This window comes from Gymnoscopelus microlampas, assembly GCF_963454915.1.
Source record: "Gymnoscopelus microlampas genome assembly, chromosome: 8".
Classification (NCBI taxonomy): Eukaryota; Metazoa; Chordata; class Actinopteri; order Myctophiformes; family Myctophidae; genus Gymnoscopelus; species Gymnoscopelus microlampas.
In genome coordinates this window covers 2,315,102-2,331,300 of record NC_139945.1, presented here as the reverse complement: position 1 = coordinate 2,331,300, position 16,199 = coordinate 2,315,102, and the positions used below count along the sequence as shown (strand labels likewise).

General features: G+C 41.3%; 1 protein-coding gene across 1 annotated transcript in view; it reads right to left on the bottom strand.

Annotated features, from left to right (window-relative positions):
- The window catches only part of sik3 (SIK family kinase 3), a gene marked incomplete at its 3' end in the record, with an annotated part of 125,266 nt that overhangs the window by 17,597 nt on the left and 91,470 nt on the right, over window positions 1-16,199 (bottom strand). Inside the window, 1 exon segment of the mRNA XM_084065148.1 lies at window positions 8,352-8,496. Coding sequence (XP_083921274.1) covers window positions 8,352-8,496 — 145 coding nt within the window.

Genomic DNA, 16,199 nt, shown 5'->3' with positions numbered 1-16,199 from the left:
TTCAGATCATACTTACAGCGTCACACAAAAGCATCAATCGATGCGTTTCAAGCTTGTAGATCTACTATTTTTGAAAAACAATCGTGAAAATGTGTAAAAATATCATTTTGGGGGGTCCTTGACATGACAAAGTTTGAGAACCACTGAATACTGTTAGGATGTAGAAGACATTTGTAGAATTCCCCAGAAGCAAAGATTTGAGTTAAACATGTTCGCTTTAAAAAAACATATATTCAAAGATGTGCACAGATATATATTACTTACTGCACAGATATATGTGCAGTAAGATGTGCACAGATATATATATTCAGGGGTGCATATAACTTTTTATGGTCCCGTCCCGTAACATGTATACAACACCCCCCCAGAAAAGGACGCGAGAAGAAAAGGACGCTCTGCTTCCAAATTCCGCCGATTTTTCCCTCTCACACCGTTAGGAGAAGCCCCCAAGGTTGGTGCCCTGTGCTGCGCTGATTTTATCCGCCAGATTGGGACGTTCACGGCATATTTTGCACCTCTACGATGTGTTCATCATCGGTGACGAGTGCCAAACAGCCGGTGCTGGCTGCGTGCACGCAGCGAGGCAATGCGAGAGCAATCACGTGCAGCATGCGTCCCCTCCCCCTGCGCCTAATGGCTGTACATGGGGCTGACGCGTGCTTTAGCGTGATTGTGTGAGTGTGGCTTCAGGAAGTAAATTCCTAGCCTCGATCTCCAGGCTTTTATTTTTTAGTTTTGCTAAAAAATAAAAGCTTGGAAATTCCTGTCCCAGCTGTTGGTACGCAAAAGTGCCTCGCGTCGTCTGATGTGGTGCGCATTATTTATTTTGGGTGCGCATGCGCACCTGCGCACCAGTTATGTGCAGCCCTGTATATATTAGCTTACAAGACGTCACTTTGTGACTCGTTGTAAGCTTACAGATCAGCTATTTCTGCTTGTGTGTAATGGTGACAGCCGTACCCCTGGTTTAATCACTTTAGAACCCCATGCATTGTCCTGTGTCTAAACTGAGACCTGGTTTAATCACTGAAGAACCCCATGCATTGTCCTGTGTCTAAACTGAGGCCTGGTTTAATCACTGAAGAACCCCATGCATTGTCCTGTGTCTAAACTGAGACCTGGTTTAATCACTGAAGAACCCCATGCATTGTCCTGTGTCTCAACTGAGACCTGGTTTAATCACTGAAGAACCCCATGCATTGTCCTGTGTCTAAACTGAGACCTGGTTTAATCACTGAAGAACCCCATGCATTGTCCTGTGTCTAAACTGAGGCCTGGTTGAATCACTGAAGAACCCCATGCATTGTCCTGTGTCTAAACTGAGGCCTGGTTTAATCACTGAAGAACCCCATGCATTGTCCTGTGTCTAAACTGAGGCCTGGTTTAATCACTGAAGAACCCCATGCATTGTCCTGTGTCTAAACTGAGACCTGGTTTAAACACTGAAGAACCCCATGCATTGTCCTGTGTCTAAACTGAGGCCTGGTTTAATCACTGAAGAACCCCATGCATTGTCCTGTGTCTAAACTGAGGCCTGGTTTAATCACTGAAGAACCCCAAGCATTGTCCTGTGTCTCAACTGAGACCTGGTTTAATCACTGAAGAACCCCATGCATTGTCCTGTGTCTAAACTGAGGCCTGGTTTAATCACTGAAGAACCCCAAGCATTGTCCTGTGTCTCAACTGAGACCTGGTTTAATCACTGAAGAACCCCATGCATTGTCCTGTGTCTAAACTGAGACCTGGTTGAATCACTGAAGAACCCCATGCATTGTCCTGTGTCTAAACTGAGGCCTGGTTGAATCACTGAAGAACCCCATGCATTGTCCTGTGTCTAAACTGAGGCCTGGTTGAATCACTGAAGAACCCCATGCATTGTCCTGTGTCTAAACTGAGGCCTGCACGACCACGGCTACACTCACTCCTAGAAGCAGTGGTGGAAAAAGTACTCAAATGTTTCACTTAAGTAAAAGTACCAATTAGGGGTGTGCCGATATATCGTCCCACGATATATCGCGATACGTTTTCGTGACGATATGTATCGTTTTGGGGAAAAAAAATATCGTTTTGATTTTTTTTTTACAATCATAATAATCAGGCATACAAACAGCCCCGAGGTGAAAAGGGTGACAACATGTTGGGTTTTTTTCGGGTCAGGTGTCACACTATTGCCCTATTTGGATTGAAAACGGCTATTGTAGCTGAAAAGCTACAAGTTTGCATGTCTGAATAATGCAAAAACAGAATTATTTGTTTGCATTTACTTTTTTCCTGCCCCATATATTTTCATAATAAAAAAAGTGCGTATCGTATCGAAGTTGTGAGCCAAATATCGTATCGTTTGGTGAAATTAGTGTATCGGCACACCCCTAGTACCAATACTGCAATATAAACATACTCCGTTACAACTGAAAGTCCAGAATTTAAAACGTACTTGAGTAAAAGTCCAAAAGTACTGGCATCAAAATATACTTAAAGTACCAAAAGTAAAAGTACTAAAATGTTTGAAAATAGCCGATCTACAAGCTCACAACGCGTCGCGAAGCGACGCGTTGTGAGCTTGTAGATCGGCTATTTTACAAAAGCTACAAAAGCTTGTAGATCTGCTATTTTCAAATAGCCTAGGTATGAAATAGCTAAAGTGGTTAATGTATGTTTCATAATATCATAATTTATATCTGCAAAGTAACTAAAGTTTCCAAATAATTGTAGTGGAATAAAAGTACAATATTTGCCTCTGAGATGTAGTGGAGTAGAAGTATTGGAAATTGGATATACTCAAGTAAAGTACAAATACCTCAAAATTGGACTTAAATAAATGTACTTAGTTGCTTTCCACCACTGCCTATACGGGTCGTTCCAGGCCACAAGGCTGACCTCTTGACCTTATTAGCTTTCTTTACACGCAAAGCCCATCACAGCCTGTTCAGCTCCTGACCTCCTGACCTGTCTAAAGCCACACACCTTAAAATATTTGGTTCTGCTTGTAAAGTAATACAGATTAACAGTAGCCAGTTGTACATACTGAAAATCTGAATAAATCCAGAATCCACAATTTACTTACAGATGCGTTTGTTGCAGTCTGCTTGAACAGTAATACAGATATAATAATACAACCTTTTGTCGCCGCCCGGACAGTTGCCTCTCGCGGGCCGCAAATGGCCCGCGGGCCGCCTATTGGGGAACCCTGATCTACGCAGTGATACTACTAGTCCAGCTCCTGACCTCAGTGACCCGGCTAAACTCTTAAACACCTATGGGGTGAACTTCACCGGTCTGGCCAGCACCCTGGGGGTCAGCCTCTATCACTGCTGGGCCATCGTGAACCATGAGCTCACATGGGGTTTAAGTGGTTCAGAAAGCTGATTAAGAGGTGAAAGGCTTTAGTTTGCGGTCGTACAATGTAAGCGGCTTCACCTGCCCTGAGCTGCCTGGGTTTTACTCTTAAGGGTTAACTGTACATTGTGTGCATGGGAGCCCTCTGATTGGCCAGCCTGACAATTCAGGGCCGTCACGAACATGACGTTTTTACTTGACGATTTAATAGTCAATGTCATAGTGTTTTTGGCTTTGAACATTGGAAACACATTTAAATTGCATTTCTGTTTTGGTTTTTAGGGTTCGTAAACACAATTTGCTCAGGGCGGATAATTATGACAACAAACAAGAAAGCAGTGACATATTTAATAACTTTTTACTTTCAAACTTAACCCATTGAGACCTGAAGCCGATTGTACATGTCTCCTAAATCTCAACAGTTTTCAGAAAAAACATATGTTTCTATATCAGTGGTGCTCAAACTGTTTCATGTCAAGGACCCCCAAAATGATATGTATTTGACGGTGGACCCCCATCAAAATATTTTGTTCCAGGGACCCCCCCAGAAGCAAAGATTTGAGTTAAAAAGGTTCGATTTAAAAAATATATATATTCAAAGATTTGCACACATTTTCACGATTTTGCAAAAAATAGCAGATCTACAAGCTCGTAGCGCGGCACTCGGTGCCGCGCTATGAGCTTGTAGATCTGCTATTTTTGAATAGCCCAAAGTGTAAAATAATGCTTTTTAGCTCAAATCTAAAAATGACACAGTTCCAGGTCTTAATGGGTTAAACAATAAAGTGACCCTATGCATGCAGATGACCCTATGTTTCCTCTGCCATAGCATGCCGCAGACAGCATTTTAAAACCCTCGGACGCAATCTATCACAGTGCACTCCGCTTTATTACAGGTGCAGGTTTCAGGACTCATCACTGTGTACATTGTACACCTCAGTAGGATGGTCTTCCCTGGATCTTAGAAGGAAGCAACATGTCACCCTGTTTACATTCATGGCACTACTTGGCAAACTGACCCTGTATAGGGCCATAGCAGTGGCGGCCATTTCCTGGTTCCACTTCAAAATACTCAATGCATTTTTCCCATTTTTTACATTTCCAAAAATATTTATATCAATTCATTTAACAACCCATTAAGACCTGAAGCCGATTCTACATGTCTCCTAAATCTCAACAGTATTCTGAAAAACGTATGTTTCTATATCAGTGGTGCTCAATCTTTTTCATGTCAAGGACCCCCAAAATTATATGTATTTGGCCGCAGACCCCCATCAAAACATATTGTTCCAGGGACCCCTAGAAGCAAAGATTTTAGTTAAAAATGTTCGCTTTAAAAATATACATATTCAGAAGATTTGCACACATTTTCACGATTTTTCAAAAATAGCAGATCTACAAGCTTGTAGCGCGGCACTCGGTGCCGCGCTACAAGCTTGTATATCTGCTATTTTTGAATAGCCAAATACATCTAAAAATGACACGGATGCTTAGCGGGTTAAAGGCCTGAACCGTACCTGTTTGAGCTGCCTGATGAGACTGCTGTTCTACCATGTTAAATAAAGGACTGTGTACCTGTTTGAGCTGCTGTTCTCCATGTTAAATAAAGGACTGTGTACCTGTTTGAGCTGCTGTTCTACCATGTTAAATAAAGGTCTGTGTACCTGTTTGAGCTGCTGTTATACATGTTAAATAAAGGTCTGTGTACCTGTTTGAGCTGCTGTTGTTCTACCATGATAAATAAAGGTCTGTGTACCTGTTTGAGCTGCTGTTATACATGTTAAATAAAGGTCTGTGTACCTGTTTGAGCTGCTGTTCTACCATGTTAAATAAAGGTCTGTGTACCTGTTTGAGCTGCTGTTCTTCATGTTAAATAAAGGTCTGTGTACCTGTTTGAGCTGCTGTTCTACCATGTTAAATAAAGGACTGTGTACCTGTTTGAGCTGCTGTTCTTCCATGTTAAATAAAGGTCTGTGTACCTGTTTGAGCTGCTGTTCTACCATGTTAAATAAAGGTCTGTGTACCTGTTTGAGCTGCTGTTCTACCATGTTAAATAAAGGTCTGTGTACCTGTTTGAGCTGCTGTTCTACCATGTTAAATAAAGGTCTGTGTACCTGTTTGAGCTGCTGTTCTACCATGTTAAATAAAGGTCTGTGTACCTGTTTGAGCTGCTGTTCTACCATGTTAAATAAATGTCTGTGTACCTGTTTGAGCTGCTGTTCTACCATGTTAAATAAAGGTCTGTGTACCTGTTTGAGCTGCTGTTCTACCATGTTAAATAAAGGTCTGTGTACCTGTTTGAGCTGCTGTTCTTCATGTTAAATAAAGGTCTGTGTACCTGTTTGAGCTGCTGTTCTACCATGTTAAATAAAGGACTGTGTACCTGTTTGAGCTGCTGTTCTACCATGTTAAATAAAGGACTGTGTACCTGTTTGAGCTGTTGTTCTACCATGTTAAATAAAGGACTGTGTACCTGTTTGAGCTGCTGTTCTTCATGTTAAATAAAGGTCTGTGTACCTGTTTGAGCTGCTGTTCTACCATGTTAAATAAAGGTCTGTGTACCTGTTTGAGCTGCTGTTCTACCATGTTAAATAAAGGTCTGTGTACCTGTTTGAGCTGTTGTTCTACCATGTTAAATAAAGGACTGTGTACCTGTTTGAGCTGCTGTTCTACCATGTTAAATAAAGGTCTGTGTACCTGTTTGAGCTGCTGTTCTACCATGTTAAATAAAGGACTGTGTACCTGTTTGAGCTGCTGTTCTTCATGTTAAATAAAGGTCTGTGTACCTGTTTGAGCTGCTGTTCTTCATGTTAAATAAAGGTCTGTGTACCTGTTTGAGCTGCTGTTCTTCATGTTAAATAAAGGACTGTGTACCTGTTTGAGCAGCTGTTCTACCATGTTAAATAAAGGACTGTGTACCTGTTTGAGCTGCTGTTCTTCATGTTAAATAAAGGTCTGTGTACCTGTTTGAGCTGCTGTTCTTCATGTTAAATAAAGGTCTGTGTACCTGTTTGAGCTGCTGTTCTTCATGTTAAATAAAGGACTGTGTACCTGTTTGAGCTGCTGTTCTTCATGTTAAATAAAGGACTGTGTACCTGTTTGAGCAGCTGTTCTACCATGTTAAATAAAGGACTGTGTACCTGTTTGAGCTGTTGTTCTACCATGTTAAATAAAGGACTGTGTACCTGTTTGAGCTGCTGTTCTCCATGTTAAATAAAGGACTGTGTACCTGTTTGAGCTGCTGTTCTCCATGTTAAATAAAGGACTGTGTACCTGTTTGAGCTGCTGTTCTTCATGTTAAATAAAGGTCTGTGTACCTGTTTGAGCTGCTGTTCTTCCATGTTAAATAAAGGACTGTGTACCTGTTTGAGCTGCTGTTCTCCATGTTAAATAAAGGACTGTGTACCTGTTTGAGCTGCTGTTCTTCATGTTAAATAAAGGTCTGTGTACCTGTTTGAGCTGCTGTTCTACCATGTTAAATAAAGGTCTGTGTACCTGTTTGAGCTGCTGTTCTACCATGTTAAATAAAGGACTGTGTACCTGTTTGAGCTGCTGTTCTACCATGTTAAATAAAGGACTGTGTACCTGTTTGAGCTGTTGTTCTACCATGTTAAATAAAGGACTGTGTACCTGTTTGAGCTGCTGTTCTTCATGTTAAATAAAGGTCTGTGTACCTGTTTGAGCTGCTGTTCTACCATGTTAAATAAAGGTCTGTGTACCTGTTTGAGCTGCTGTTCTACCATGTTAAATAAAGGTCTGTGTACCTGTTTGAGCTGTTGTTCTACCATGTTAAATAAAGGACTGTGTACCTGTTTGAGCTGCTGTTCTACCATGTTAAATAAAGGTCTGTGTACCTGTTTGAGCTGCTGTTCTACCATGTTAAATAAAGGACTGTGTACCTGTTTGAGCTGCTGTTCTTCATGTTAAATAAAGGTCTGTGTACCTGTTTGAGCTGCTGTTCTTCATGTTAAATAAAGGTCTGTGTACCTGTTTGAGCTGCTGTTCTTCATGTTAAATAAAGGTCTGTGTACCTGTTTGAGCTGCTGTTCTTCATGTTAAATAAAGGACTGTGTACCTGTTTGAGCAGCTGTTCTACCATGTTAAATAAAGGACTGTGTACCTGTTTGAGCTGCTGTTCTTCATGTTAAATAAAGGTCTGTGTACCTGTTTGAGCTGCTGTTCTTCATGTTAAATAAAGGTCTGTGTACCTGTTTGAGCTGCTGTTCTTCATGTTAAATAAAGGACTCTGTACCTGTTTGAGCTGCTGTTCTTCATGTTAAATAAAGGACTGTGTACCTGTTTGAGCAGCTGTTCTACCATGTTAAATAAAGGACTGTGTACCTGTTTGAGCTGCTGTTCTTCATGTTAAATAAAGGACTGTGTACCTGTTTGAGCTGCTGTTCTCCATGTTAAATAAAGGACTGTGTACCTGTTTGAGCTGATGTTCTACCATGTTAAATAAAGGTCTGTGTACCTGTTTGAGCTGCTGTTGTTCTACCATGTTAAATAAAGGACTGTGTACCTGTTTGAGCTGTTGTTCTACCATGTTAAATAAAGGACTGTGTACCTGTTTGAGCTGCTGTTCTACCATGTTAAATAAAGGTCTGTGTACCTGTTTGAGCTGTTGTTCTACCATGTTAAATAAAGGACTGTGTACCTGTTTGAGCTGCTGTTCTACCATGTTAAATAAAGGACTGTGTACCTGTTTGAGCTGTTGTTCTACCATGTTAAATAAAGGACTGTGTACCTGTTTGAGCTGCTGTTCTACCATGTTAAATAAAGGTCTGTGTACCTGTTTGAGCTGCTGTTCTTCATGTTAAATAAAGGTCTGTGTACCTGTTTGAGCTGCTGTTCTACCATGTTAAATAAAGGACTGTGTACCTGTTTGAGCTGCTGTTCTACCATGTTAAATAAAGGACTGTGTACCTGTTTGAGCTGCTGTTCTTCATGTTAAATAAAGGACTGTGTACCTGTTTGAGCTGCTGTTCTACCATGTTAAATAAAGGACTGTGTACCTGTTTGAGCTGCCTGATGAGACTGCTGTTCTCCAGGTGGAAGGCCTTGAAGGCCTGGATGGTGGCCGCTCCGTCTGAGAACCTCCTGACGGGGGAGAAGCGCTCCATGGGGAGGTGGAGGGTGTTGCAGTCCTTGTAGCTGGACCTGGGGAGGACAGGGAGGACAGGGACCACAGGGAGGACAGGCACGCGCACACACACACACACACACACACACGTGCATGTGCACACGCAGCAGGGAAACGGGCGTGACACATGGTCACACACACACACACACACACACACACACACATACATACAGCCATTCACATGTACAACCACGAGCACACACACACACACACACACACACACACACACACACACACACACACACACACACACACACACACACACACACACACACACACACACACACACACACACACACACACACACTTAAATGAGCTCCTCAGTGTACCTACATCCAATCAGGATGGTGGTGGGTGTGGCTACATGGGTGTACAGTAGGGATGGCACGATAATCGTTTATATCGTGATAAAAAACGCTCACAATAATCTTATCGTGGAGACTAAGCTATGGTGAAATTGTCCTCCATCATACACTAGGATGAATGAAGATTTTGTTGAGCTGCGAATTCAGTAAAACTTCCAAAAATAGCCGATCTACAAGCTCACAAGCTTGTAGATCGGCTATTTTTGGCGAACGTTCACACCCAGGATAACGATGCTGGGGGTTCAAGTGGTTAAAACAAAAGTAAGTTTTAACCATATTTTGCGATAATATCATTAACCCATTAAGACCTGGAACGTATCGGTGTCACTTTAGATTTCTTTGGCTATTTTTGAAAAATCTATTTTTTTTTTCTTTTTTCGAAAAACTGTTTCAGAAAACATTTTCAGGTCTTAATGGGTTAATCACAATTATTTTTGCCACAATAATCATGACATGTCATTTTCATATTGTCCCATCCCCAATGTACATTAGCTACATGTCGAGCAGAAACCTTGAATTATGCTATATTTTAGTCTGTTCTTAAACACAGATGAGTGAAACACAGATTACATTTAGTTAGGTATACTTTGCAGATGTTTGGTGTCTCTGTTTTGTATCCTCGTTCTAACTATACTGTAGTGTTTGGTTTTAATGTTGTGACGTCAGGATGAGGATGTAAATTAGCGTTCTAACTCCTGTATTATTTACACTGCTTCCTTACTGTACTTTATGGTTCATTAATACACAGTATGTTGTCCCTCTCAAATAAATACATACATTTTGATTTGATTTGATTTGATTCTGGTAAAAAAAGATATGTGAGCAAAATCACAAAACAACTTAAATGAGTAGTTCACCCAAAATATGACTTATTTTCTATCAACTACACACCCCATGAAGCCTTGAATACATGGATTTATTTGTGTTTTTGTGGCATTCCTAAGCTAATAATTTGATTCATGTCTCCTACCGGCTAATGTATCCGGTAGGTATACATTAGCCGGTATTATTGTCGGTATTATTGTCTTAGGAATGCCACAAAAAACAAAATAAATCCATGTATTCAAGGCTTCATGGGGTGTGTTAATTGATAGAAAATAAATCTTTTTTTGGGTGAACTCCTCCTTTAACCCATTTAGACGTGGCACACCAATATGTTACTTTACCTTTCAATCAGGGAACTCCTTTTGGTGTAGTTGTTGCTGTATACAGTGTATAGCAACTAGGGCTGGGACTTGATAAATAAAAAATCTAATTAATTAGAGGCTTTGTAATGAATTAATCACATTTTAATCGCATATCAATATTTGCCCTGAGAAGATTTAAAAGTGTTTTTTTTTTTTAAATTGATTTTGGATACGCCTTTAAGTACATGTACTCAAGAACTGTACTTAAGTACAATTTTGAGGTATTTGCACTTGACTCTCGAGCATTTCCAATTTCTAATACTTTTACTTCTACTCCACCACATCTCAGAGGCAAATATTGTACTTTTTACTCCACTACAATTATTTGAAAACTTTAGTTACTAGTTACTTTGTAGATTTCGATTATTATTATAAAACATACAGTAACCATGTGAAAATAGCCGATCTACGAGCGCAAGGCATTGTGAGCTTGTAGATCTGCTATTTTCCACCACTCGAGGCTGGTAGAGTGTGTTGTTGTTGCTGCTGTTTTAATTATTTGATCGAAATTAAGTCCCGGCCCTAATAGCAACATATATATTTTTTAATGTATTTGAATACAATGTAACGTTTTGGGTCAGTATTTAGAATGGGTCTCAGGTCTAAAAGGGTTCAAACCAGGATAACACATCATCACCTTGCTAAACTAATGGCCTAAGTCATTTTTTAAAGTTTTTCAGGAAAAATACAAAACTGATCCAAAACAAAACTATATGATATTTATGAATCATTTCACCCAAAATGTTTATAACAAATTATGACTATTTAAATAGAAATAACACTGTCTGTCAGTTATGTAACATAAGAGATTTAAATAGGTTTAAATAGGATTAAATCTGACTTAGGCCCAAAAAAGAAATAAAAAGAAATGGCTTAAATCAGTAAATAATTTGGCTTAAGTCACAAAACCAAGTGACTTAGGCCCAAAAAAAAGGGCCTATTTTGGCCTAAGTCACACTAGGGAGTTAGGCCATTATACCAAAAGGGGAGTGAACAGCATGATCCTTTTCAATTAGGAGATAGGCCATTTTACCAGAGGTGGACAGTGTCATGAGGAGCTGACTTAGGCAAAAATATCATTTTCCTCAAAAAATGACTTAGGCCATTAGTTTAGCAAAGGTGACGACATTAAAGTGTAACGAAACACTTGTTTCCAATGTGGTTCAGCAGCACAACTAACAATACATAGTCATATAATAAATGTCAATAAAACCCTTATTTTTTTTTGAAAATAGAAAAAAAGAACCTGAGTTCCAAATGGATCCAATGTAGTTATTATTTAATACTGTTCATTGGTTCAATATTTATAAAATACACAAAAACACTTTCAACCTGGCATTCTTATTTTGGCTTGCCATTAGAGGCAATGTATAATTATTAACACTATTATTAAATAGACCAATCTACAAGCACACGTCACTTCGCGATGCGCTGTGAGCTTGAAGATGGGCTATTCTCGCTGCTTTTGTGCGAAAACCGTCATGCGATCAAGAATAAAATATAGGGCATTAATTCATGAAAAAAAAACAATGGATACAAGGTTTCTGCCCGAAAATATATATGTATAATATTGGAAACATGATAAAAGTATAAAATGCTGCTCAGGGGTTTCAAAACGTTCTGGTCGTCTCCACCGGACCCAAACGTACACAAATACACTACCATTTTAACCACTTAAAATGCTAGCTGAGATGAGCAATACGCTATTCACACTTTTAGAGCATAGCCATGTTCATAATGGAGATACAATGAAATGATACCAACAAACCAACATTTTCTGTGTATTTGTATGTTAAAAGTCCCTTAACTCATTCACTGATAGACTTATTAAGTGTGCCTGCCATGTTAATGGCTGGGGCACACTTCTTGAGATCCGCCGGATTTATTAATATTTATTTCACGCACCAAAATTTCGTCCGTCCGTAACTGCCGCACGGTTTACACTACCGCCGCAATATATACATCAAAACGTGCGGCTTGGTCGGGAATGATGTGCTCGGAAACGATTTTCCGTCACGCGTTACCATGGCGACGTTATTAGCAAAAAACTGCTAAACTCCGCCCCTTTTGGCCGCACGTACCGCGCAAAACGCTTCTCCTCCCACACGGTTTACTCGTTAGTCGCAATGTATATATCAAAACGTGCGGGACGACCGTCCCACTTACCGCATTACTTTTTTCGCCGTTTCGCGTTACCACGCCCACGTTATTAGCAAAAACATGTAGCCGCGCCAAACTCCGCCCCTTTTGGCCCCACGTACCGCGCAAAACGCTTCTCCTCCCACACGGTTTACTCGTTAGTCGCAATGTATATATCAAAACGTGCGGGACGACCGTCCCACTTACCGCATTACTTTTTTCGCCGCTTCGCGCTACCACGCCCACGTTATTAGCAAAAACATGTAGCCGCGCCCCCTTTCAGCCCCAAATTCAGACTCATTCTCACTTGACTTACTCTTCATCATCATCCCCCATTCACACCCATGTTAACCATCATCATCCTCACTCCCCCATTCACTCCCATGTTAACGGTTACGGGGAGGGGGGAAACCACCCAGAGACTCTAGGGCTCCTGCTATAATCCATGTGGCAGCTGTAACCACCAATGAGCTTCGTGTGTTGAAGCTCCGCCCCCTCTGCCTTCCTATTGGCCGGGCTTTAAATGGCCGTAACTTCTGTTTGCAGCATGGTACCGCCCCCAAACTTTGCTATCGACTTTATTTCTTTACGAACTTTTTTTTTTCCGAATTTTTTTTTTTTCCCACAAATTATTAATTTTTTTTAATTTTTTTTTCCGATTTTTTTTTTTCTATATATTTTTTTTTTCACCAAAACACTTTTTGAAGGGTATGCAACTCGATGGTCCAACCCGGACTTGGACCTCTTCACTTCCGGTTTCAAAAGTGGCCAAAATGATCTGAAACTTCGCCTACCCCCCCTAAATTGGGGTCTGCGAACACAACCGTCACAACAGGAAGTGGATATATCACTTCCGGTTTTGAAAAGTGCCCGAAATGCTCCGAAACTTTGCCTACCCCCACTAAGTAGGGGACTGCAAACAATAGTACAATGGGCACTTTCTGCGTCAGACCTTCAGAAGTGGGTGAAACGTGCACTCCAACCTATCAAAGTATTTTTTTATATATTTTTAAAAATTAGTAATTTTTTTTCAAACATTGTTTTAGATGCTCATTTTTACCTTCAATTGTTCTGTTTTTTAATTTTCCTTTTTTGACGTTTGGTTTATTTTTTATTAATTTTTGAAACATTATTTTGCTGTTTTTTTTCTTTACTTTTTTGGCCGCCCGAGGGGATCAAAATGCTACTCCTCCCACACGGTTCACACGGCCCCGCCAATGTATACATCAAAACGTGCGGGACGACCGGCCCACTTACCGCATTACTTTTTACATCGTTTCGCGGTACCACGGCGACAAAACCCCCAGCCAACGCAGGCACACTTAAATTTTCGTAGGAAATTTGTTTCTAGTTAAGTGTGCCTGCCATGTTAATGGCAAGGCAACACTTCTTGAGATCCGCCAGATTTATTAATCCATATTTTTATTCCCGCAAAAGTTTGCCGGAGCGTACAGGCCGCACGGTTTACACTACCGCAACAATATATACATCAAAACGTGCGGCCTGGTCGGGAATCGTGTGCTCGGAAACGATTTTCCGTCACGCGTTACCATGGCGACGTTATTAGCAAAAAACAGCTAAACTCCGCCCCTTTTGGCCGCACGTACCGCGCAAAACGCTTCTCCTCCCACACGGTTTACTCGTTACTCGCAATGTATATATCAAAACGTGCGGGACGACCGTCCCACTTACCGCATTACTTTTTTCGCCGTTTCGCGCTACCACGCCCACGTTATTAGCAAAAACATGTAGCCGCGCCCCCTTTCAGTCCCAAATTCAGACTAATTCTCACTTGCTTTACTCTTCATCATCATCCCCCATTCACACCCATGTTAACCATCATCATCCTCACTCCCCCATTCACTCCCATGTTAACGGTTACGGGGAGGGGGGGAAACCACCCAGAGACTCTAGGGCTCCTGCTATAATCCATGTGGCAGCTGTAACCACCAATGAGCTTCGTGTGTTGAAGCTCCGCCCCCTCTGTCTTCCCATTGGCTGGGCTTTAAATGGCCATAACTTCTGTTTGCAGCATGGTACCGCCCCCAAACTTTGTCATGGACTTTATTTTTTTACAAACTTTTTTTTTCCCGAAAAAAAAAAAAAAAATCCGAAAAAACATTTTTCCGACGTTATTTTTTTTTTTCTTAATTTTTTTTCCGAACTTTTTTTTTTTTGATTTTTTTTTTTTTACACCAAAACACTTATTGAAGGGTAAGCAACTCGATGGTCCAACCCGGACTTGGACCTCTTCACTTCCGGTTTCAAAAGTGCCCAAAATGATCTGAAACTTCGCCTACCCCCCCTAAATTGGGGTCTGCCAACACATCCGTCACAACAGGAAGTGGATATTTCACTTCCGGTTTTGAAAAGTGCCCGAAATGCTCCGAAACTTCGCCTACCCCCTCTAAATGGGGGACTGCGAACGATTACATAATTGGCACTTTTTGCGTCAGACCTTCAGAAGTGGGTGAAACAAGCACTCAAAACCATTTATTCACTTCCGGTTTCTGAAAATTTCCCGAAATGCTCCGAAACTTTGCCTACCCCCCCTAAATGGGGGACTGCAAACAATAGTATAATGGGCACTTTCTGCGTCAGACCTTCAGAAGTGGGTGAAACAAGCACTCAAACCCATTTAAGTAATTGTTTATATATTTTATAAAAAGTATTACTTTTTTTTCAAATGTTGTTTTAGATGCTCATTTTTACCTTCAACTTTTCTGTTTTTTAATTTTCCTTTTTTGACTTTCGGTTTATTTTTTCTTAATTTTTGAAACATTATTTTGCTGTTTTTTTCTTTACTTTTTTGGCCGCCCGAAGGGATCAAAATGCTGCTCCTCCCACACGGTTCACACGGCCCCGCCAATGTATACATCAAAACGTGCGGGACGACCGGCCCACCTACCGCATTACTTTTTTCACCGTTTCGCATTACCACAGCGACAAAACCCCCAGCCAACGCAGGCACACTTAAATTTTCGTAGGAAATTTGTTTCTAGTGTAACGTTGAAATCCGCCCTATACGAAACTTCGTCCGTCCGTAACTGCCGCACCGTTTACACTAACCCGGCAAACTATACATCAAAACGTGCGGATTGGCCGGGAATAGTGTGCTCGGAAGTTTTTCGTCGCTGCACGTTACCATTGCGACGTTATTAGCACAAAACTGCTAAACTCCGCCCCTTTTGGCCGCACGCACCGCGCAAAATGCTTCTCCTCCCACACGGTTTACTCGTTAGTGGCAATGTATACATCAAAACGTGCGGGACGACTGCCCCACTTACCGCATTACTTTTCTCGCCATTTCGTGTTACCATGGCGACGTAATTGGCAACAAACTATGAAAACACTCGTTTTTTTGGCCGCGCGCGGCGCCCCAAATGCTACTCCTCCCACACGGTTCACTCGTTAGTGGCAATGTACACATCAAAACGTGCGGGACGACCGGCCCACCTACCGCATTACTTTTTTCACCGTTTCGCATTACCACGGCGACAAAACCCCCAGCCAACGCAGGCACACTTAAATTTTCGTAGGAAATTTCTTTCTAGTTAAGTGTGCCTACCATGTTAATGGTAGAGGCACACTTATTGAGATCCGCCGGATTTATTAATCCATACTCTTTATTCCCGCAAAACTTCGGTCGTCCGTAACTGCCGCACGGTTTACACTACCGCCGCAATATATACATCAAAACGTGCGGCTTGGTCGGGAATGATGTGCTCGGACACGATTTTCCGTCACGCGTTACCATGGCGACGTTATTAGCAAAAAACAGCTAAACTCCGCCCCTTTTGGCCGCACGTACCACGCAAAACGCTTCTCCTCCCACACGGTTTACTCGTTACTCGCAATGTATATATCAAAACGTGCGGGACGACCGCCCCACTTACCGCATTACTTTTTTCGCCGTTTCGTGCTACCACGCCCACGTTATTAGCCAAAACATGTAGCCGCGCCCCCTTTTCAGTCCCAAATTCAGACTCATTCTGACTTGACTTACTCTTCATCATCATCCTCCATTCA